Here is a 25,887-nt window from a genome sequence, read left to right as displayed (position 1 = left end):
GTTAACTTGGAAAATTTAGTAATTCCCACTAGCTGTCCTCGCAAGCTTGTGCCTTATTATACTGCATCAAATGCCCTTAAATCAGAGGCATTTGACCCTGTGCCAGTCATCACTCATCGCACTTCTTGTCAAGCAGTACGCTCAAAATTGGCGGTGGTGCTGAAAAAAGAAATCATGAGCCATTCCACTCTGTGTAGGTGGATGACCAGCGAAGCTGTTTAGCATGTACTACACGGAGGTGACACAGAATTTTGAACATAGGTACGGACTCATTTACCGTGATTTTTATAAACAGTCGCCTGAACGACGAGACTGCGGCCCCAAGAAGCCGGAAGAAACTAGACACGCATGACATTTCGACGGGACCACCACCACAGGAGAGCGCAAGGAAAGGGAAGCAGATACGCAAACGCTTGGAATGCCAACAAAGAGATGGCGGTGCAAACATAGACATGGCCAATGCGGGTCAAAATGTAGTATCTGTTCTTATCAGCTTAATATCTGATACAGGTTGCAGTTGGACCCAAAATATTAAACTTATTTTTGCATGGTGTCAGAGTGCGTGAAGCCTGCTTCACCTTCACCGTGGCACGACCCGGTATTGCACTATCTTCGGGATCGGCCCCAATTTTCGGTCTACAGACATCGATCCATTGGAAACTAGCCATATGCAGCTTTGCTGTAAAAAGTGCACCCTCACTGTCTTGCTACTGAAAGGTTGGCTTTCCCCCAAAGTTTAGATGTTTACTGACTAAGTGTGCTTTACAGGGAAAATTTTGCTAGCAGCATGAAATTATCGCAAAATTCAGCACAAAATCGCGCCGATATTCTCAGATTGGATAGAAACAAATGCTAAGAACCGTATTTTCTCCCACACAGTCTGCAATATATTTGATTTGATATGAATATTCGTATCCAATCGAATATTCAAACATTTCCAAATACCTACTAAAATATAATATTTGATATTCTAGCTTTTCGAACATTCGCACACCCCTACTATTAAGTTAATTGTTTCAGGGCGACTTCTACTGCCATCACTGAGGCCAAGCGATAAATTGCCATCAAGGGTATTGTTTGGTATAAGAAGGGACACTACATTTATTTAGAGTATTACACGTTTTACATTGTTCTGATCTCACCCGCAACCGATTGTGTGAATCACACATGAAACCTTACGTGTTGTCAGTGGATGCGTGCGTTGCTGCGGCTTTTTTGTGTGTTGAGGTTTCAGTGTCGAAGCCATCTCAAGTGATTTTTTGCCTTTCTCATCACCTTTGCGCTGTCCACAAGCTGTAAAATATAGTAATTTAACAAAGTAGGTTAAGTATCAAATTATGTATTAAAATGCAGAAAGGCATTTTGTTGCACAAAAGATGGTGAGATGAAACAAGAGGTGTGAGAAGAATGTGAACTAAGCAATTGTAAAGGGAAAAAGAATGCCTGTAATTTATGGCACTATCTTGTATTAAACATACAAGGTTTCTTTGCACCATTTAGTGCTGTCTCCGAGGTTAAATGCACAATCTAGCAAAAGTTTTAACTGAGCGATAACTCAAATAAATGTCAATCGAATCCAAAGGTTAGAAATCTACGGAAAAGATTAAAATCCAAGGAAAATCATGCACCACCATAGGGAGAAGAAAAATAAATCCTCGCTCAATGGTGCCACTCAAGATCAGGCCCATTAACCAGCAAGCTATTAGTGAAGTTGTGCACTTGGCAGTTTGTGCAAGGTGTGGATCTTGTGCAATGCAGCTTCAATGTGTGTTGTCATGTGCGCATGTATTTTGGAGGCAAGAGCAAGCAGCCCGCCCATGCCAACGCTGTGCAAAACTTGCAAAATCAAAGCAGCTGCTGTCCACACTAATATTCATTAAAGAGAGAGACTCCCTGGGCAGACATGACGAAGGTGAAAAGCTTTATGATCAGAACCACCACACCACTGAGATACGGGCCTCACTAGAAAGAAATGTATAGCATGTCACTGCAACGACATTATGACTCCAGTGCAGACAGCTTCCTGCAATCACATAAGTCCCTGAAACTGCCCCATGCCACAACATGCAGGATGCTCACGGCTGAAGCTCAAGCTCTTTCCTCTTTCCTGCACAGAGTTACTAACCTGACTCTAGACGAAAAGCTGGGTGAAAAAAGTGGCAACCACAAAGGCGCCGCCATGTTGCTACCTCTCATTTTTGTAAAGTTAGAACTATTGAAAATATAATGCAAGAAGAAGCATTTACATGTATCACGTACATATGGACAATGTGTAAAGTTCATTCCGTATATTGTTCAGAAAGATCTAATGGCTATTTTTATGTAAAATTGACAGCGCGTGAGAGGATGCTTTTGCAGGTGCCCAAAATAGATGGCACAACATGCTGAGGAACGCTTGGGATTACGTTGATTACCCCAGCCCATTTCATCACCTGCGCCTGCACGCCAGCACAGAGTAGCAACACAGTGATGCTCTTGCGTTTACCAATTTCAATGCATGGGCATTATGAGGAGCTTTTCCTCAGTAGGTGGTCATATTAACTCCCGTGTAACCACATTGCTGCCCAGACACCCTAACATGCATTGACATGAGAGTAGGATGTGACATAGAAATTGATATGTTCAAATGAACACTTTATGCTTACACCCACTTCCATATATACAACAAATGAACACTTTATGCTTACACCCACTTCCATATATACAAACCAACTGACAATCCTTTTCATTTAAACGAGCAGTTGTGGTTCTTTTTCAGAGCACGAAACATTACTATTTACAGATTCATTGCTTTAAGTAAGTCTCCTCAAGAGCATTAAAGTGGCATGAAAAATAGAGAGGAATGGAATAAATTATTTGTACACTTAAATCAGCACTACAAGAAAATTAACAGACTATTCCCACATCATAGAACAAGCAAACACTGATTCAAGAACAATACATAATTATGTCAACTGACAAAAGGTGCCCAGTGGCAGTAAGTCATAAAGCAGCGCACATAATCTATGCGATGTCAGCAGCTTGGGTCAATGTCTGGGGTCAACCTCTTGGGTCAACCTATAGCAAATAATGATGCTCAGCGATCACCCACATCATCCGTAGAGTACCAGTTGTGCTGTTTATTTCTCAAGTGATGAGAATAATAAATTATTCTGTGCATTCTAAAACTGATGGCAGGGGCAGGGGACAGCAAGGCAGCAAAGGTTGCTGCTTTAAGAAAAAATCATGCAGTTGTAAAGTCTTGCTTTAAAACTGCCCACAAATCACACTCACCAGCGTAGTTGTCGTGGTGGTCATCAATGTAAAGGGCTCCCTTGGGAATCTGGCCTTCTGCAGAGAGAGAGAAGCATCTATGAGCAAGCAAAAACAAACATGGTAACAGATTTGCATTCTCACAACACTAACTATGAAATGTTTAATAAACTTTTATACATATGGAGCAGCCAATCGCATAAACTTTAGTGCTTCACACCTTTAAAGAAGTACTGACACAAAATTTACATGTTGATATTACCTGGATGGGTCATTCCATGCCAACTGTCCCAACCGTAGCACTCTAGCAATGTCCATTTCTCTCAAAAAATTACAAAAAAATTACATGTGTATAAGCATTACTTGCACAGTATTTTTTCAAAACATTTTGAGCATAAAAAATATTTTGCACCCATGAGAGCCATTTGAATTTCATGAAACGGTGGAAAACCAGGTATGAAACAAAAATCTGCCAAAAATAGACTGTTCAGCACATTCTTTCAAAATTTGCATTTTTGCGATGTCTGACCATTTTTCTTTCATTAGAAAACAGTTTCACAAAATAAGTTGATGTTCTTTAACCCTTTACAGCAAGGTAAAAATGCACAAATTATAGTGTTTCTGGGAAATTTTTAATCGAAAATGGTCTGGAAAGAAAATGTGGAATTATTTTTTAGAACTGTCCCCAAAAGTACTACCTTCTAAAATTTTTTTATCGCTCTGTGCTGTGCACAGGATCTAATGTAAAAGACGTAATTTGGCACAAATGCAATTTTGGCCTATGTTTAGACGTCAGTAAACACACTAAGGTGGCCCATGAGAAAATATGAAGAAAAGCAGATATAATTGAGAAGCATAACTACTTCCGCGACATACATTTTAATTGAAGTAATTTTGTTTTCATGGAGAAAAAGTTTTTGAATTTGGATTTCACCATTGCAATATTTCGGTTCGCGCTTCGACTTCACCTGATAGCATATTAGTGGGCAATACAAACCAGGGTGGTGCAGATAGCTGTGTGTGCGGAGAGGAATAAAAGCCGTGATCACCAGAAGTTCGTACGAATTTAAATGCTGAAGGCATGTCTGCTTAAGGTAGATCGACATTGCGCACTTCCGTGCTAGTGGAAGTACAGTGGCCGCCTACGCGTGAAGCGGTAGAGGAGGACACAAATTGCTTTCATCAGCGTGAACTGGGAGCACCACGTGCACAACATACATTCAGTCATTGTGAAACCAGCAGAAAAAAAAAATTAATACATTTGGTGAATATTGTTGATAGGCAGCTTTACTGGTTCCGTGATATGTCTACTATTATTCCACCTACTAGGGGCCACATAGACAGTAGTCGACAAAGCTTTTGTTGGGACACGCAGCACAGGGCCTTTGTGATGTCAAGCTTGAAGAGACTGAAGAGTGTTTCAATTTCTAATGCTAGTAGTCTCCACCTCTTTAATTATTCCAGCTCAAGAAGAAGCATTATGCTATCTGCCTCACGCGATTTTTAAAAATGACGCAAAACTTTAAATGACCCCCCCCATGTAATAGACAAAGAATACAGTACGAAAAAAAGAACCGAAAACCATACGCTGTGGATACACCACTCATACTTTTACGCAGCAAATTCAGTTGGTTTGTGTGCCCTGCCAACATGCTACGAGCTGAAATCAAAGCACGGACCAAAATATTGAAATGGTGGGACTCAAATTCAAAAATTTCTTTCTCAGTGAAAACACAAATTACTTTGATTGAAATTTCTGTGGCAAAAGTTGTTATGCCTCTCAGTTATATCCATATTTCTGCGTGTTTTTCTATGTGCCACCTTAGTGTTTTACCAAGGTCTAAACAGAGGTCAAAACGGCATTTTTGCCGAAGTCAAGCTTTTAATTTAGAGCCTGTGCACAGGATATCGGTGAAAATTAAATTTTAGAAGATAGCATGTTTTCGGGACAGTTCTATAAAAATAATTCCAAGTTTCCTTCAGTGACCACTTTTTGTGAAAAATTTCCAAGAAATGCTATAATTTGTGCATTTTTACCTCGGTGCTAATGACTGAAAAACATGAAAGCATTTTGTAAAACTCTTTATAATGAAAGCAGAATGTTAAGACAACGCAAAAATGCAAATTTCGAAAGAATGTGCAAAATGGTCGAATTTTGACAAATTTTTGTTTTGCAATCAGTTTCCCACCATTTTGTGAAATTGAAATTGCCCTCACAGGTGCAAAAAAATTTTTCTGCTAAAAATGTTATGCAAAAGTACTGTGCAAGTAATGCTTATACACGCATAATTTCTTTTTATAAATGGATATTGCTTGATCACCACGGTCGGGACAGTTAGCATGGAGTGACCCATATTATACAATTCGAATACTTTGACCCCTGTGTTGTCCAGCATACTCCTACAAAGACTGCGAAAGGAGCTGACTTGCAATTGCAAAACCTCCCAAAACAGACAATGTAACCATTCAGTAAAGATGCATGACAACATAGTTTATGGGAGAGCCAAAATTACTTCATCATAACCATTACACCTCTACAGCCCATTCTATGTCCTCACATGAGTACATGCTTCTAAATAAGAAAAGAGCAATTGCTTTCAGCTGGCCTTCAGGGAAGAGCACTGTACGAAGGCAAAGGCTTGCAGGATTCCGCCAGCAACTGCGCAGAACATATCAGCAACATGTGAAGCCATGAGCCCCTTTACTTGACTGGGCATGAGTTGCAGTTTATCGTCGCCACAGTTAGATGATGCCGCATGTACCTCATGCCAGATGCTTCACTGTTCATATATCATTCTGCTGTGACAGCATTCAACCAAAGCACAGCATGTTGCGTGCACGGAGCTGAGGTGGCAGCAGTAGCATAAAGGAAGAGAGGCCACCTGATCAGCAGCCCTGGCAAGTTGCCAGGTGGCCGACAGCTCATGGGAGTTTTGCACTGCTACATCAGAGGAGCTACTATTGGCAGTGTCATGCACTGCCAGATTTAGGCCTAATCGACAGAAAATTATTAGGAAATCTTTGTTTCGAACTGAAAATGGTTTATTATATACATTTGAAGCAAATGTTTGCTCAGTTAAGATGATATTTTAAATGCACAAGTTTTTATGAAATTTCAAGGGGCATTGTGACGACGTTATCACAGTTACGACTTCATTATAGTAAACAGTGCTGCTAAAAATGAGGTTGGTCTGTATATCATCGTGTAAAAGCATCTTGTGATGAAATCGGTAAGTGCTGACAAGTGTTGAGACATGAGCACAACAGGAAGCGGGAAACATCAGGCTAGCTGTTGTGGACCCTCCCCAGCTGTGTATCCATTAAAAAAATGTCTCTATGATCCACCAACTGAAGCCACAGAATCAACACCAACATTTTGTGTAATCTTTGCTGTCACCCTGAACATAGATCACGCTTGTGTTGCTGTAAAGGTAGCACACTCGTAGACACATGCACAAACACAGAGACAAACAGGTCCCCTGCTTGTGCTTATTTGCTCATAATGTTTCTCTCCTCCCTCTCAGCACTCGTGTTTGTCTCTTTTGGTGTTTGTGCACATGTCTACAAGCGTGTTGCCTATACAACAACAATGGTCAAACAACTGGCCCACAAATATCTCCTCAGCAGTATCAGCCACTTGTCTTCTCTTCCTTCACAATGGCTCCTCTTAATCAATCCTATAATGTGCATTATTGAGAAGTACAGTAGAACCTACATTCAGGAGAGAAAAAAAAAACAAGAAAAAACATACTGTATATCCTGGACGCATTTTTTTCCCAAAAATTTTCGGCAGTGCATCTTATACAATGGTGTGACATATACACAAGGGGGGCCCCAATAATGATAGGAATCGTACTCCTGCACATCATGCACTTGTAGTACGAGGTTATGCCGCTAGGGTGCTCTGGGAGGACCTCTCCTGAGTCAGTATGCGAAGTGGCATCAACCGGCAACAACGCATGTGGTTTCACTGGCAGTTCTGTGTGTACTCATGACACAAAGAAATGGCAGATTCTCATGAACAATGTGCAGCTGTGAAGTTTTGTTTTTAACTCGGCAAGAATGCAGCAGAAACTCTTGTGATGATGCAAACAGCTCACAAAGAACATGATCTGAGTAAAATGAAAGTGTACAAATGGTTTGCTCAGTTTAAAAGGGGGGAAATGACCATTGAAGATCAGCCCCATTACAGCCGTCCTTCAAGTGCGTGAACTGAGGACATCACCAAAATCCATGATCTCATCAGGGAAGACCGATGCAGAACAATAAGACCAACTCGAAGACTTATGTGGGTAATCCTAGAGCTCCATTCAGTGCATTTTGCACAATTTGGGAATTCGACGAGTGGCTGCTAAGTTTGTGCCCAGGCTTCTCACCAAACAACAAAAGGATCGTCACTTGGAAGCCTGTCATGCAATAAAGGGCGCAGTCCCAGACTATGCAGAGTTTTTCAGCAAAATCATCACAGGTGGCAAGTCATGGCAGTACGGGTACAATCCAGAAAGTACTAAACAACAGACAAGTCAATTCACCAGGCTTGCCTCATTCAAAAAAAGCTCATCAAATTAAATGGAATTTAAAGACGATGCTGATCTTCTTCTATTATTATTATTATTAATTTTTTTTACATCAAAGGGATCGCACACTCAGAATTTGTCCCTCAAAACCAGACCATCAAATAATTCTGTTTGGGGTTGTTGAAACGGCTGCGCAGAAGTGTGGCGTGAAAACATCCAGCCTTGTGGAATTCCGGCGAGTGGTTCCTGCATCATGACAATGTTCCCATGCACACAGCTCTCACTGTTCGCTGGTTTTTGGCCTCAACACAGACAACTACCTTCACCCATGTGCCCTATTTGCCAGATTTGGCTCCTGCGGACTTCTTCCTGTTCCATCAGATGAAAAGGGACTTGAAAGGCAAGTGTTTTGACGATGTTGATGAAGTCAAACGCAATGTCACAACGGCGCTAGCAGGTATAAAAGAGGCCGAATTTGGAAAGTACTTCCAACAATGGAATGAACATTTGGACAAGTGCATTGTACTAATGGAGAGTACTTTGAGGGTGATTAAAGTTGTATTAGAAAAAAAAGTTGTATTCAATAAAAATAATGTCCATGCTTTTTATCAGGAAATTATTGTTGGGTCCCTCCTCGTATGCACAATACCTGGCACGCTGGCATGGCCAACAAGAATGTTTTTTTCCTGAACCTGCCATGCCACAGGCTGTCAACGGTGAGCAGTGATGCTGCCGGCCGAATTAGATAAACTTTTTTACTGCAGAGAAGGATGAGGCCTTCAATGTCTTCGAGTGAAGTGCCACAAATGTTAGTTGTAGCTTTTTTGCTAGAATTTGGGGCTCATCAGAATTTTGTTTATGTGAATTCGGTGCCCTCAAACGGAATTTTGCGAGGAGTGTACAATCGTGCATAATCGCACTTCATCATTTTGACCAACTTAAAATGGGTGCGTTCTAAACATTGGTGCGACTTAAATACCAATTTTTTATTAGAAACTCGCCAGAAACAAGGGGTACAACTTATACACAGGTGCAACTTATAGCGTAGAAAATACGATACTAAACAGGAAAACATATACAAATTCACTAAAAAATTTGGAAAACTCAACTGTAGTTGAAATCTACGCAAAGCGAAGCATTGTGCAAATTGTTGCAGCATGAGGCGCCGATGCACGCCAAACTGATGGGGCACGAACGGCCGGAGACGCGCATTGTCGTTCTTGCGGCTTCGGCAAAGTTACGTTTGCACTCCTCGTATTCAGCCTAGGGTCAGCAGATTCTTCGGGTGGGGCATCCTGGTGGAATGTTTTCATGGGCAAGAATCGTTGTGACACCAATGAGACACACTTTATCATTTTCCTATAACGTAGTGTTTACAGACGGCAAAAGGAAGCCGAAATGAAATCGATCTGGTGGTGGAACACAATGCCGACAGAAGACGGGCTTTGCCATTTTCCTATTGTGTAGTGTTTAAAGACAGTGATGGGAAACAGAAACGAAATCGAGCTGGTAGGTGACGCTGCAATACGATGCCATCAGTGTGAAACGTGATGCTCACTTCGCGCCACCTTCTGCAGGAAATGGCAGCACATTTGGACTAATGCCTATTAGAGGCATGCAGTAGTCTTCCAATGGCACTACGCCACATGCACTGTGTGTATTACAAAAGGGTTGGCAGCTATAGCTGTGAATGACAGTATGCGACGACGAGCAACAACCCGTGAGATTTGCTGGCACCGAAAGAGGAAATTGAGCGTGTGCTGGCATTTACACGAAACACGAGCAGCCTAGTCGGCAGGGAAGCTGCCGTGGTGGGCGTCTACTACTCTTGATCATGCCTGCCTTGTGCCTTTTCTTGTTCACATGGGATCTAGCGGCAGGAAAACGTATCACACAATCCCACTTTGGCAATGTACTGGATGTTGGTGCCCAAGGAACTTGTTTTTAGGGAAGGTTTTATTAGGTAAAAGAGAAGTGTCAATGGGTCCTTTTTTGTGCTCTCAATCTCAAACGTTGGTGCCAGGAAATCGTATGAAACAGGATTATATCAACGAGGTTCCACTGTAACTTACCGTGAGGCAGAAGGGAAGAACTCATTAGGCAATTCTTTGACGACAGCACAGGAGATGGCTAAATGCAGTGAAGTCCCCTTGATAAGCTTATTTATAGGAATTACATGCACTCAGCCTTTTTCCAAACAGTGTGAATGTGTCCGGTGCGCCTCAACAGTTTGTGGTGCCACGTGATCAACTGCTACATTTATCACATGTTTTGTGATGTCACAGCACTCTCAGTAATCTTCGAAATCAAAAGAAGATTGGTCACAATAACAGAGGATATCATTCATTATTTGTCAAATGCTGGGGCAAATTATGTTTCATACCATGATTGCAAGGTCCACAGCTACTGATCACAGCAACAATATTCTTTTGACTGGCAGAGTCCTGATTGTGCAACAAATTCGGTTCCTTTGTAAAGAAAATTCTTTTTATTTTGTATATCATTAATATTCATCCCAAAAACAAAGCTCCATTTTTGAGCACAGTGTCAGGTAGCAACACGGAGGGTCTAAAGTGTGTGTGCCCTGTGCAGTTGTACAGACTGCTTTTCATACAACAACTGTAGCAATTTCTCTCCTCTGTGCTAATGAATCAATCGTCAGGCAAGACAACCCATTTGCGGCAAGTGTCAAAGCATCGTGCGTCCAGGAAGGGTATAGAGAGTGTCAATTCACATGTCTAAGCTATAAGGCAGATAAAACAGAGAATGAGCAACCATACACATCCACATTCATAAGAGCTGACACTTGAGTGAGTTGGTACAGGTGCATTTCAGTGAACACAGCACAAAGCAGCATCAATGTGCACCTGTCGAATCTGCCTCTATTACAAATTTGTGCTGTTTTCTATAAAGATATAGATCTACTACACAATACACACAAAGCATTGTCATAATATGACAAAATGGTGCGATCACATTATGAACCACAACAGTACAGGGTGGTCTGAGATAAGCCAAACCCAAAGCAACTGAGGAACACATGAACTATAAGGCGATATTAATATGCGTAATGTGGTTCTTTTGGTATCAGTTGCTCTATGAAGGGCTGGAAGATGCAGGTATGGAGGAACCCACGTAAGTAGGCTTTTGTCCATCATCTACTTGTACAATATCACCTACCGGTTCATGCGTTCTTCACTTGCTTTGGACTCAGTTTATCTTGGGGCACCAAGTGTCTGTTGTATCTACACAACAGCTTCCAAGGTCAGTTCATAGAGTGCTGATGCTGTCAGATGAAACTCTTATAGATCATGTGAAAAAGTGGCTCCATGATTGACCCAAAGCACCAGCTAAGCATACATAAAGCAAGTAATAGTTCTGTGCTGCGAGTCTGGCAAAGCAAGCAAGACAGCTTGCATTGCTAGTGAAAACTGCATTAACACTCATTACGGCAGTTCTTTGCAACATAGCTGCAAGAACTGTGGACCATGCAAGGAGTTAGGCTCTATCAACAAGTGCACTAATTATTTTAATGTTAAGGAAATCTTCCCACAAGTCAGCAGCTTATGCAAATACTGCAAAGGTGCTACACATCAATATGTCAGATCCCCTTAGCTGGTGGCAGGCACCCAACCAAGTACCGTCAACTAAGATGCTGGAAATGCACTTTCTGGAGAGAGAGTTTGCTTCATCTGTACTATACACCCAATCAGTGTTTCCAGGACATATGGCTCAGGCCTACAATAAAGCAGCCACATGGAAGTGATGATGATGATTGCATTTTATTGGCGCAAGGGCATCTAAGGCCAAAGAGCCCCAGGACATGTGTCTTGCTTTAGCAAAATTATTAGTTTAAGACTATGATTTAAAATAGAGGCTGTGTAGAGGCCTATGCGTAAGATAGATCTGTACATATTAGTGCATCAATTCTAAAATAATTACTAAAATAAATATAAGGTCTTAAATGCATTGGCTACAGGCATGCATGTTAAATTATTGTGGATAGTCCGAGTCCCTTGCTGTAGGTACAATTCTTGCTTACACAAGAAGTGCAAGAGCTCAGACATACTTTTGTGCATCAGATTGTACCTCACCTGTGAAGCACAATCTGACGGTCAGGATGGAATGAGATGATTTCTAGAAAGTTAACTTGTGCAAGATAATTAAGCACGCCTTTAAAGTTAAAAAGTGAATCCTCTGTTAAGAACATTGAGGGACGGGGGGTACAACTGGATCATCGGTTTAAAGTGTTCATTCCTTTCCGTCGCACAAATGTTTTCTCTGACTCATTTATGCCGAAAACCAGTGCCGAGTGGAACCGCCTTCCCCCCTCCATCGCCTGCATCGAGGAGGCATCATCTTTCAAGATTGCAATAACTGATTATGTTTTGAGTTTATCACCTTAATACTAATAATTGTTTGAACATGTATTTTTTTTTATTATTATTATTGTACCCACCCCCTCTGTAACGCCCTTCTGGGCCCTGAGGGTACTGTAAATAAATAAATATGGTGTGAGTAGAGTTCCCTAAAATGAGCCACTCACTCTCGGTGAAGTTCAGGACATTGAATGAGGACATGTAGGGTGGTTAGGTTCTCACTGTTGCGTGTGCGCATCGGTGGGTCAGTTGTAGTCAAGACGTATTTATGTGTGCCATCGGTGTGTCCTATTCTGAGTCGTGCCAGGGTGACTTCGGTGTGTCTATCAAGCTTCAGTGGGAAAGATTTGGTTAACTGTGGTTTAAGCAGGTGCAGCTTATTTCCAACTTACTTGTCCCATTCAGCTTGCCAATGATTACGGAGCGCCTTTCGTACCGCATGTTTCATGTCTACACCAGATACCCAGCTTACATCAATTGTATCCCGATGAGCCGCTTGTCCAGCATTTTCGGTTGGTTGGTTGGTTGGTTAGTTTGGGTTTAATGGCACAAAGGCAACTAAGGCCATGCTGCGCCAGACACAAGACAAAATGAAATGCAACAATAGAGTAGGTAAACCTGTATTACATTATAGTTGGTGTAAATCACCAGTCTTTTTTAAGAAGTCGAACAGGTTAGCAAATGGCACTAGGGGGTCATCTGCTAGTAATAGGGCAGGGTGTAATGGAGTGTGCAAATTATATAGGCTGTGTAAAAACCTCCGTCTCAGTGTGTCGATGTGTGGACATGTTATTAGGATGAGTATGACTGTGAGAGGTTCAAGGCATTTTTCACAGGTTGGCGGGTTTTCTTTTCGGAGGAGGAAATTGTGCGTCAAATGTGCTTGTCCAATTCGAAGTCGACACAAAATCACCTCGTAGAACCATTGCTGGTGACTGCATGATTTCCACTCGCCGATTACAGGTTTAATAAGATGTAGCTTGTTTTCTGTACAATGGTCCCATTCGTGTTGCCACTTTGACGTTAAGGCCTTCCTAATGGCACGGATACTATCTTTATATGGAAGTGTTGTGTTTATTATGTCTTTGTGCGCTGCCATTGATGCGCATCTATCCACTGCTTCGTTACCTGGTATACCAACATGGCTTGGTACCCAGCAAAACCTAATTGACCTGCCGTATTTGTTTATTGTTATCATGTTTAAGATATCCCCTATCAGGGGTTCACATTCGGATTTCATGTGAAGAGCCTTCTGCGTGCTTAATGAATCAGTGTATATGATTGTGTTTTCGTGTTTTTCAGCGATGATCTTTTTAACCACAGTCCATAATGCATAGACTTCAGCTGTGTAGACAGAGGCGTGCTGTGGCAAACGAATACTTCTTTCCCAATGTTCTGTTATGGCCCCCACACCCACGAGTTCTCTTGTTTTAGAGCCATCAGTGTAAAATACCGTGTAATTTTGATATTTGTCCTGTAGATAGCGGAATTCTTGTATAATGTGTTCGTGTGGGGTGTCTTTTTTCTTTAAATGTGTCAATGTCCAATCACATAACGGTGCGAAATCGTGCCACGGGGGCAAACGCTGTCGTTTTTTCGCAGCCTGAAGGACTTCGCGAGGCATGTTATAATCCCGAATATATTCCTCATATCGTGGGACAAGCGGCTTAATCATGTTTGGTTTGTTTGTATAGTGTAAGCGTCAGTTACACTGTGTGACAATGTTGAAGCATATGTGTTGTGGTGAGGACTGAATCCTTAGTACGTAAGAAAAAGTTAGTAGCACTCTGCGCTGCTGTAGAGGAGGTTCATTACAGTCAACATATAAGCTCTGGACAGGCGATGTTCTGTAAGCGCCACTTGCCAGTCGCAGTCCAAGGTTATGAACTGGATCAAGTTGACGGACGTAAGACTGTCTGGCTGAACCATATACGATGCTACCATAATCTAATATGCTGCGCATCAAAGTACGGTAGATGCGTAGCAGGCATTCACGGTCAGAGCCCCAGCGCTTCCGGGACAGGACTTTGAGGACGTTAAGTGCATTGTTCGCTTTTATTTTAAGGCTCTTTATGTGTGCCAGGAAGTTTAACTTTTTATCAAACAGAACACCCAGAAACTTGTGTTCTTGTTTTACTGGTAGTGTGGCTTCTTGTAGCTCAAGGGTGGGATCGGGTTGTAGGCCTCTTTTTTGTGTAAAGACAACACTAATAGTTTTCTCACTTGAGAAACGAAAACCGTTTTCAGACGCCCACTGCGTTAGTTTGTTTAGTGTAATTTGAATTTGCCGTTCGCAGGATGTCAGGTTCGATGCACGACACGCAATTTGTAGATCATCCACATATAATGAATGCATTAAAATTAAATTATGGGGTTTTACGTGCCAAAACCACTTTCTGATAATGAGGCACGCCGTAGTGGAGGATTGCGGAAATTTCGACTACCTGGGGTTCTTTAACATGCACCTAAATCTAAGTACACGGGTGTTTTCGCATTTCGCCCCCATCGAAATGCGGCCGCCGTGGCCGGGATTCGATCCTGCGACCTCGTGCTCAGCAGCCCAACACCATAGCCACTGAGCAACCACGGCGGGTAATGAACGCATTACAGATGATGGAATTACCTTATTGACCGAGTTCATTTTCACCACAAACAATGTTGTGCTTAATACGCATCCTTGTGGCACACCATTTTCCTGAATGAATACACGTGACAGCGCCGTTCCTAAATGCACCTGGAATGTTTGGTCCGACATGAAATCGGCTAGACATTTGAGCATTCTACCTCAGATTCCTAAATCTGCTAAGTCCCTTAAGATACCAAACCTCCATGTTGTGTCGTACGCCTTTTCTAGATCAAAGAAAACAGTGAGACAATACTGCTTGTGTAGAAAGGCAGCGCGTATCTCGTGTTCTAGCCGGACTAGGTGGTCCGTTGTCGAGCAACCTTTCTTGTACCCACACTGATGGTTATCTAGAAGGTTTTCCGTTTGAAGGACGTATGTCAATCTTATGTTTATAATGGCTACATAAGACTTTGCAAGGCAACTTGTGAGTGCTATAGGCCTGTAGCTGGTTGCTGTTGTGGGAGGTTTTCCAGCTTTCAAGAAAGGGATAATGATGGCTTTCTTCCACTCTTTCGGCATTTTTCCCGTTTCCCAGATTATATTAAAAAAACGAAGCAAGGTTCCAACTGCATTAGGAGATAGATGAGCGAGCAGTGCGTAATGTACTCTGTCCGGTCCGGGTGCTGTTTTTTTTTGTCAGTGGTGAGTACTCTATTGATTTCCGGTAGTGTTAAGGGGGCATTATACAATCTCTCTGAACTTCCAGTGCTCGGAAGTTTGAGTTTTTCCGCTGATTGCTTATATTTTAGAGATGCAGCAGAATAGTTTACCGAGCTTGATATATCATGAAAATGCTGCCCTAATATGTCTGCTTGTTCTACTAAATTTGTTTGTGTGTCTGGGGGTGAAAGTATGGGTATCGTGTAAGGAGCGTAGTCGCCTCTGAACTTACGAACCTGATCCCACATTCTTTTGGAAGTTATCGAGCTATTTATTGACGAGACATAATGTTTCCAGACTGTCTTTCGCCTTGTCTGCGTGTGTACCTGGCTTTCGCTTTTGTTTTTTTGAAGGAAAGTAGATTGTCTTGTGTTGGGTATCGTCGAAAGATACCCCACGCTTTGTTTTGTAGTTTTTTTGTTTGTGTACGTTCCTTCGTCCACCAGATTTTTAGGTATTTTTCTTAAGAAGCCATACGATTGTGGGATTGTTTCTGCTGCTGCAGCAAGTATACAGGTGGTGATCTTGTCACTCATTTCGTCTATGGTTAACTCATCTGATATGTTATCCAAAGTGGCCTTTGCAGTAAAGAAAGGCCAGTCTGCTAGATGGAATTTCCAACGGGGTGGCCTCAGTGGGATGGTAGGAAAAGGAGATGTTTTAATGACAGCAGGCATATGGTCACTACCATAGGGGTTATCAATAACACTCCCCTGAATATCTCCAAAAAGAGAGGGAGAGCACAGTGCCAGATCTAGGCAACTCATAGCTCCTGTGCTTGGGCAGTAGTAAGTTGCCGCACCGGTGTTTAAGAGGCATATGTTGTTTGTTAGGATAAAATCTTCAAGTGTTTGACCCCTGGTGTCAGTTGTTTTGCTACCCCACAATGTGTTATGTGCGTTAAAATCACCGCCTATTAAAAATGGTTCAGGTAGCTGGTCTAAAATTACCTCTAGATCTCTGACGGTAAAATGTGAATGTGGTGGAATGTACATTGAACAAATGGTGATGGTTTTGTGAGCTAAAACCGTGACAGCAACGGCTTCTATGTGAGTGTTAATGGGAACTTCTCTGGCTGCTATAGCTCCTGGCAGAACAATGGCTACACCACCTGACAGCCGGTTCGCCTGAGTACGGTCGCGCCGTACAACAGTGAAACCTTTTAAAATGTCTTTGTGTTTTTCGCCTAGGTTTGTTTCCTGTAAACACAGGGCCACAGGAGAGAAGTTACTTAACATGTCTTTAATGTCACCCAGGTTGTGTAAGAAACCTCTACAATTCCACTGGATAATAAAAGCCATTTTGCAATGGAAAGGTAAGAAATGGCGCTACGAAAAAAGTAAGAGGTGAGATGTTAGGTGACATGGATATAAAAGGCTAATACAAATAAGCGATAACCTTTAGGTTATCGCTTTCTTATTTTGGGTGGTTATTGGGATTTTGTCCCTCTTACTGCGCTCTAGAGAGCGCTTGTCCTTCGGTGTCGATGACACCGGGGTTTTGCGTCGACCTCCATCGCTCTCTCTGAGGCGCTGGAGGACCGAGAGTTTGGCGCCGAGACACGTGTCTCGGGCCTTGGTGTTCGCTTGATCTTAGGGCCTTGCGGGACTGGTGTTTCCAGGGCCTTCGAAGAGGGTAGAGCAGTACTGACTGCTTCCACCACGGGGGCGGGAGGCGTCCTTACGGGACCACTGTGCGTGGGTTCGCAGGACTCCTCAGGCCTCTGTGACGACGCCCTCACCTTCGTCACATCGGCATAACTACGTCGCGAAAGGTATGACAGTCGCTTTCTGGCTTCAAAGAATGAGATTTTTTTCTTTCACAGTTAGTGCAATTACTTCTTTTTCTTTTTTCCAGCAAGTGCAAGACCTCGAGTAAGCGGGATGATCTCCTTTGCAGTTAACACAATGTGATGAAGAGGTGCAATTCTCAGATTGGTGATCGTTGGAGCTGCATTTAGCACAAGTTGTTTGTCCTCAGCATGCATTTGAAGCATGTCCAAACCTTTGGCACTTGAAACATCGTCTGGGGTTCGGGATATATGGTCTCACATTGACTTTGACATAACCTGCATCGAGTGAGACAGGCATTACGCTTGTTCCGAAGGTGAGTATAACGTGTTTGGTGGGGATTTCTTGGTCGTTTCTGTGGATTACTATTCTTTGTACTTTAGTAACATTTTGTTCTTGGAAACCTTCCAGTAGTTCCTCATCGCTTAAACCAATAAAGTCTTCTTCAGATATTACTCCCCTCCTTGTATTAAGTGTTCTGTGCGCTGAAACTGTCACTGTCGCGTCGCCAATACTGGTAAGTTCAGGGAGCTTCTCTGCTTGATCTTTATTATTCAGTTCTAGGAGGAGGTCCCCGCTGGACATTTTGGAAGCTTTGCATGTAGGTCCTATTTTATCTTTCAGGCATTTGGCTACAAGGAATGGAGATAGCTTTCTTACTGGCATGTTGGTTTCGCTGTGGACTACATAGTACTTGGGGAAAAATGGAGCATTGCTTCGAAAGGAGAATTGAAATGGTACTTCGGTGCAGCATCTTTTCAGACGCCGTTCATGGACAACAGAGATTTGCGCTGCCATAGGAAAGTGTGTGTGTTCGGCAACAGCGCCGACCGCCACGGAGCCCAACGAGGGGACGCGGCAGAGCTTGTGTTCAAGCCTGCACGACGCCAGCCGTACGCCGTCACTATAACCAAATATGGTGTACCCAAGGTAGGATAGCCACACAAGGTTAACGCTTGCCGCCATGGAGAAAGGAAGTAAATGGAAGAGAGAAGAAGACCGGAAAGATCAAAAAGTGAGAGATAAAGACGAAGATTTAAGGAGAGAGAGACAGGATGAGGCAACTGCCGATTTCCCCCGGGTGGGTCAGTCCGGGGGTGCCGTCTACGTGAAGCAGAGGCCAAAGAGGTGTGTTGCCTCTGCCGGGGGGCCTTAAAGGTCCGAACACCCGGCATCAGCTCAACCCCCAGGATCCCCCTTTCCCCGGACATGGCTAAGCCGCGCATGGCTACATGCGGGAGGGTCCAACCCTCGTGTGCTCGGGTACGTTGTGTCGCAGCACACCAAACGCCTGCTGACGCAGACGCCCCTGCGGACGTCTGCGTCAGCAGCCCAGCATTTTTGTCCGCCATTTCATTGCCTGTGATCCCAGAGTAGCCTGACACCCAGCATACAACAAGAGCAAGGTTTAGTTTATACGCTATGTGAATGTGTTTGAGGAGCTTGTTTAACACAGGGTTTTGGCTTGCTTTGCCACAGGACAGGGCTGTGACAACGCTTAAGGAATCTGTATATTATAGACTTTTGTATCTTGTACTGTACTATGTACTCAACAGTGATCAGAACACCGTACGCTTCTACTGCAAAGATGCTGCTATGGTTATGCAAGGTTTCAGAGTTGGAGAAGTTTGGGCCATGGGCTGCACATGATACCGAAGTTGCAGACTTTGAAGCATCAGTGAAAAATGCCATAGATCTATACTTGTCTTCAAGGGCCAAAAAACGGTGCTGGATGAGGACTTGGACAACTCCTTTTGTTAAGCTCTTTAAAAGACAAGTCACAGGTGATTGGACATTGCTCCCAAGGTGGGATGAGTTCAGCGTAGTCACTTTCCTGCAGATCTGTGAAAACTATTGCGAGTTTTTCCACAACAGGTTTTACTGCTAACGGGAACGGCGGGGCATGTGAAGGCCGGTTTAAATACAACTGATTTGTAGACTGATCATTTATGAGTGCTTTGTGGACTGATCATTTATGAGTGCTTTGCATGGATGTTGTTTTAGCGACATGGTTATTATTGCATATATGACTCCGAGATACGTACGCTGATAATCCAGTGGCCATTGATCCGACTCTGCATAGAGACTTTGGACAGGGCTCATACGAAAGGCACCAAGTGCTATGTGGATACGTAAGTGATAGACAGGATCGAGTAGCTTAAGTGTTCTCTTTGAAGCTGACTGGTAAACAATAAATCCATAGTCTATGCGTGACAACACAAGGCTTTTAAAAAGAGATAGGGGACAATACCTATCTGTTCCCCATGACTTGTGTGATAAAATCTTTAAAAGGTTCATAGTTGTAAGACATTTCAGCTACAACTGTTTTATATGCTGCATGAAGGTTAGCTTAGTATCGAAGATTACACCCAAAAAAATTTTTTTTTTCTATTTACCAGGCTTCTCCAATTCATCGCAATGCAAGGGTCAGGACATACCCCTCTTCATCTGAAAAACAGCCCACAGGTAGTCTTTTCTGCACAGAATCTGAACTCGTTTTCGTCTGCCCATTTGGCGAGCCGATTAACACTGAACTGTATCTGGCATTCACATATGGACAGATTGCAATATTTAAAGCTGATTTGGATGTCGTACACATAGACAAAATAACATGGATGCTATAATAGAGCGGAGAGAGTTCATTTTAATTATACAAAGGGTGCAACTTAGCATTCCTCATTGTGGTACACCGTTTTCTTGAACAAAAGTATGTGATAGTACATTGCAAATTCTTACGTGGAACTTCCTTTCAGATAGGTAATTTCGCACTGCCAATTCTTACATGGAACTTCCTTTCAGATAGGTAATTTCGCAGAATGTTCAGCATGTTACCACAAATTCCATAGGACGACAGGTCTTGCAGAATACCATATCGCCAGGCAGTATCATATGCCTTCTCAAGATCAAAGAATACAGATAGACAGTATTGGCTGTGTACAAATGCATCATGTATATATGACTCAAGGAGAACAAGATTATCGGCTGTAGACCTCACTCTTCGGAAGCCAGATTGGTGATAAAAAAAAATTTATGCTCTAGATTATGCATGCAAGGACGTGGGTCATTATCATGATAATCATGGTCATTATCATGGGTCAGTAATCATGATGTTGATTATGCACCATGAGAAGACACCAAGACGTCACAAGACTATGAGGATGCTGCCTGCCGCGCGAGACAGCAAACAGAAAAATCTGGAATTGGAGCCGGTTTATCAGCAGTTCCAAGGTTCTCAACGAGCTAATCATTGCCTGGTGTCCTGCCTGCTGTGCGCACCTTGTGGCTGATTGTACTGCAGGCCAACCATTTGCAGCCAGTGCATATCTGCTGTCATGTCTGATGCGCGAACTTGGTGGCTTGCAGACTGGCCTGATAACCAAGGCATCCATGTTTGGCTAACCTTGTACTAGCTGACAGCTGCAGCCAGGTCTTCTGTTGGCCGGCTGTCCTTTCTTCCAGTCCTGCAATCTCAGTTGAGTTCTGGTGCGGCTCTAACTATTCGTAGAACAGATGTCGAGGTCTGCAACTACTTGACAGCTACAGACCACTTCGTGGAGGTGGTCAACAGACTGCTACCCTGCTAATATTGCCTAGACATCCAGCAGCTCTGCATTTCCAATGGCGACATTTATGGCAATCCCTAGGCTTGATGTGAGCAAGTAGGACAATAACCGCATGCTATTATGTGTGTGCTGCTGTTTGGTATTACAAGCTGTAGTTTCCTTGCATCTAGTCTTTGTGTTGTGCTGTCACTTTTTAGAATGCAGTATGTATTGTGCGTGTGAGCATGCTGAACAAGGTTGGTTCTTTCGGACAATCATGGGCCCAGCTTCATCGCAGCCATAATGCTCATACATCATAGAATCATACCTCGTGCCTTCTGCAGCAAAGTGACTGTGGGGCTCTGAGATGGGGGCAAGCCTGAGGGGCTCCTGTGAGGCTGCTGTGCTGGGTACGCAGGCGGGGGTGGCGGTATGGGATACACCATTGGAGGCGTTCCTGGGGTACTCAGTGGGGATGCTGTGGTGCCGGCAGGCAGCAGTGGGGGCGTCCGCTGCTGCTGGTGCTGCTCAGCCCGCGGTGAGTGCTGCTCCTTGAGCTGGCTTACAATGGGATTCCAGCAAGACTTGAGCGCTGCTGTGGGAGAGGGTGGAGTGGCGGCTCCTCTGTCCTGTGGTGCCTGAAAGTATTTTGTGTGTCACATAATACATTGTGCAGATCAGAATTTCTGTATCATCTCTATGCTAAGACTACAAAGATATATCTACCATATTTCTTATGTCATCCTCATCCTATGCCTACTATATTTACTCAAACTTAAGCACACTTTCTACGTCATGCTCATGGTGACTAATGTAACAGAGGGCGTAGAGCTCAAAAAAAAAAATCAAGTAAAAATACAGGATCTGAGCAAGAAATGTCATTTCCCAACATATAAACTGAAAATTAAACAATTCAACACGATTTTGAATGCAATAAAGATTATATTGGGCTAGCTAAATTGCACATCATTGTCGTCATGCTGTGTAGATTCATTCACTTGTGCTGTGAAATTCTCCGTGTTGCTCGTCAAGCTACCAAACTGAGGTAATGAATCTGGTAAAACCCAAAGAACACTTGACACAGGATTTTCCCAATATGGATTTAAAAAGACTCTGCAGTTCATGACTTCGATTAATGTCACATAACATGACCACTTTGTTACATCTTTGTTTTTTACCTGAAGGTGTTCAGAAACTTTTGCCATCCACTTTTTTTTTATACCATAGTGTGCACAAAAAGGACACATTGTAACTGTAACCCCACTCTGCTAAATTATTGCACAACACTGCTTGTAAGAAAATCCATGTTCATCTGAACATGAATTTTATCTGGTATGGCCTCTCTATGAATGCTTTCGGTAACCAGGATAAGCAGGATGGGGCCTACTGCAGAGCACCATACAGGCTGACGTAACTGCCACGGCAGGGTTTTATACCGTAACTAGCACGTAGCATGGTTTTGTCATGGCATGGAGAAGCGAGCAAAAAAGAAAGAAGAACATGGACTACTGAAGGCACGCTGGAGATAAATAAAGTCACAGATATGTAGCCTTTATTAAAAGATAATTGACTTTGAATGCCTGCAGCTTGCACAACGCTGCATGAAACTCCCAAGAAACAATTATTAACAGTGGTCAAACATGGAATGCCTCCGGAGCCAACATTTTGGCAACGCGACTTGCCTTCATCAGGGTGACAACTGCTTTGTTGTTGCCCTGATAAAGTCAAGTGACACTGTCGAAATGTTGGCTCCAGAGACATGTCCCTTCTTTGACCACTGTTGATCACTTCAAGTGCCTACCTTCCTGTATGCCTCATTTAGATTCCAAGAAGTAATACATTTCATGTGTGTGAAATGCCGCAGATCGAATACAGTGGCCTAGCTATACAAGGGTATAGCTAGGCCACGGATCAGCTGTACAAAAACGTGATGCTTAAAAATTTATCTTCGGATAATATAGCTAGTACAATCATTTGGTCAGTGCTAATCACCGCTTGCACATTTACAATGCTGAAACTTTTGCTTCTAATCATTTATTTTGGTGTTTTACGTTCTTTTTGCTAACTACTCAGACATCTGCTGTCGATAAAAAATATTGTTTCGCCCATGAAAGGCATTTATTGGCAAGTCAGGTAGAGTTAGACGCGACAGTCTTGGTCAGCTGGGCGCCTATCGAGATTTAGCTAGCCAGCTGCACATCGTCTTTTTCCTTCACCTGTCTTGGATGCCCCACATACTGCTGAGGCGTAAACCCACTACGCACGTAAGAGTGTCACATTTCCCTCCGCGCAGACGAAGCCTGCCGCGCAAGTCAAACAGGCTCACGAGAAATAAAGGGCTTTAAATGGGCCCCATGCAAAAGTTCAGTGTTTGCTGACAGTCAGCCATAAGATGTGAGGCATGCTATGTGGTGGGCTAATTCGCTTATACGATCAGTAATAACATAGGATCCAACATAGTGGGCCAGCAGCTTTTCACATAATCCACGTTTTCTTGTTGATTTCCAGAGCCACAATAGGACACCAGGGTCATATATCACGTGTTGGCGTCGGCAGTCGTAGCGTGCCTTCAAGTGGTTTTGTGAAACAACAGTGCACAAAGAAGCAACTCATCGGGCCTCTTCAGCAAGAGGGATGGTTTCGGATATACAAAGATTATCATGGCTTGAAAACGGGAAGATAGTGTCTAGTGTATAACGAGGTGGACAAGCATAAAGAAGAAAGAAGGGACTGTAGCCCGTAATGTCATGCTATGAGGTGTTAAATGCGTGCGTAATGAAAGGTAACACGCTGTCCCAGTTCTTATGATCTAACACAGCATACATGGACAGCATGTTAGTAAGAGTTCTGTTCGTGCATTTTGTAAGACCATTTGTTTGTGGATGATACAGGGTGGAATGTTGAAAACTTGAAGCACATAGACGAAGCATCTCTTCGACCACGTCTGCCGTGAACTGCCGCTCACGATCGCTGATGATGACTCTAGGATATCCATGTTGGAGAATGACAAAACACAGCAGAAAACACACACTTCCGTTGCAGTAGCCGATGGTATCGTAGCTGTCTCACAGTAGTGTGTTAAGCAATTGGCACACATGACAACTCAGCAATTCCCATCAGATGACCGCGGGAAAGGACCGAGAAGGCCGATGCCGACTTGCTCAAACAGAGTGCTGGGGGGTGGCACTAGATGTGGTCGACCAGGAGGAGCACTCGAACACTTGTGATGTTGACATGCACGGCACTTGGACACGTACTGGTAGGCCGTCTGGCGCATTTTAGGCCAGTAGAACCTTTCTTGAACACGGCAGAGCGTTCGCGCAGATCCCAAGTGACCGGATGTTGGATCATCATGCATAGCATGCAAGACGGAGACACGGAGACTCTCCGGGACCACCAGAAGATATTGTGAGCCTGTAGCAGAATAGTCCTTTTTGTACAAAACCCCATCACGAATGCAGAAACGAGTGGATGATGCCGATTTCCTTGCAGTACTGAACACTGGCTCTAAAGTTCTGTCTTTTTGTTGCTTGACCTTGAAGAATGTATATCAGGAAATCCTGGCTCCAATGATACCACATAGCGGTCGAAGTTGTCCGCATTGCAGTCCGTTGTTGGAAGCATCATGCGCGAGAGGTAGTCAGCGTCGGCGTGCAATCGGCTGCTTTTATAAGAAATGGTAAAGTCATATTCCTTTAAACGAAGTGTCCAACGTGCAAGCCGACCTGACGGATCACTGAGGTTAACCAGCCAGCAGAGAGATGGATGGTCTGTCATCACGGTGAAGGGGTGCCCATACAGGCATGAACGGAAGCACTGTACTGTGAAAATCACTGCAAGACATTCTTGCTCTGTGGTGGTGTAGTTGCACTCAGATTTTACTTAAAGAGCAACTCGCATAGGCGACAACGTGTTCTTTAGTGTTGACGCATTGAATAAAGACAGCACCGACGCCAATACTGCTAGCGTCCGTATGAACTTCTATGGGAGCCGCATGGTCTAAGTGTCGGAGAATGGGATGGAACATCAGAAGAAATTTCAGATCACGAAAACTGGCCTCACATTCAGGGATCCATTCAAAGGAATGCCCTTCTGGAGGAGGTATATCAGCGGATATGCAATGTTGGCAAATCCACGAATAAACTGGCAGAAGTATGAGCAAAGCCACAGGAAACTGCGTAGCTCTTTTACATGGCGAGGTTGTTTGAAGACTGCCACAGCAGCAGTATTCGTTGGATTGGGTCGTATGCCGTCCTTATCCACTAGATGGCCCAGAACCAGTGTGTGGCGCTCTCCAAAATGAATTTTTTAGAGTTGAGCACCAAACCCGCTTTTCCCAAGCAGTCTTGCACAAGAATAAGACGTGCGTTGTGCTCACTGAACGTGCGCCCCAAAATCACTACATGATCGAGATAGCACATGCATACTTCCCACTTCAAACCATGCAGGATATTGCCCATGAGGCACTCCAAAGTTGCATGCGCATTAGAGAGCCCAAAAGGCATCTCATTAAATTCGAAAACTCCATCCGGTGATATGAATGCTGTTTTCTCCTTGTCTGCCTTGTGTATAGGAATCTGACAGTACCCCAACGACAAGTCAACAGACGAAAAGGAAGACACTGATGAAAGGCAGTCAATAGCATCATGAATACACGGAAGAGGATATACATCCTTTTTAGTGATGGTGTTGACGCAGCGGTAGTCAACACAAAATTGTCATGTACCATCTTTCTTTTTAAGCTGAGTCACTGGCGCTGCCCACAGAATACAGAATTCTTGGATTACATTCTTATTTAGCATTTCCCAGACTTAGTCGTTGATCTCCTTGCATACCGATAGTGAGACTCTGTACGGCTTTTGTCACGAAGGTTGGGCAGGTCCCGTATTTATGCGATGGTGTATACGAGAAGGAGGAAACGATGGTGGCCCCTCCTGCTGCAAAAAGTCAAACAGTTGGGCATGTTCCAGCAGAATATTTGCCACTTCGTAACGCTGCTTAGTGCTGAGTGACTTGTTCACCATAGTTAGAATTGAGGAGTGTGCAGCAAAGCATGCATTAACAAAATGGCGTTAATCCGCAGAATCAGGGGCCTCTGTAAGAATGGCAAGCGACAGCACT

The 25,887-nt window shown here is 43.4% G+C and overlaps 1 protein-coding gene and 1 pseudogene across 4 annotated transcripts in view; one reads left to right on the top strand and one right to left on the bottom strand.

The window, feature by feature from the left end:
- Positions 1-25,887, bottom strand: part of LOC126518716 (uncharacterized) — a 306,763-nt gene that overhangs the window by 153,308 nt on the left and 127,568 nt on the right. For all 4 annotated transcript variants that reach the window (XM_050168478.3, XM_050168490.3, XM_050168487.3 and 1 more), the window contains 3 exons: positions 21,095-21,404; positions 3,274-3,330; positions 1,180-1,293 (listed from right to left, as the gene is read on the bottom strand). In XM_050168478.3, the coding sequence (XP_050024435.1) occupies positions 1,180-1,293; positions 3,274-3,330; positions 21,095-21,404 (481 nt within the window). The remainder of the gene's footprint in view (positions 1-1,179; positions 1,294-3,273; positions 3,331-21,094; positions 21,405-25,887) is intronic.
- On the top strand, positions 453-632 carry LOC126518783 (U2 spliceosomal RNA; annotated as a pseudogene).

This window comes from Dermacentor andersoni, chromosome 1 (genome assembly GCF_023375885.2).
Source record: "Dermacentor andersoni chromosome 1, qqDerAnde1_hic_scaffold, whole genome shotgun sequence".
Taxonomy (NCBI): Eukaryota; Metazoa; Arthropoda; class Arachnida; order Ixodida; family Ixodidae; genus Dermacentor; species Dermacentor andersoni.
The sequence above is the reverse complement of the archived record's forward strand: the minus strand, read 5'-3'. Positions and strand labels throughout refer to the sequence as shown.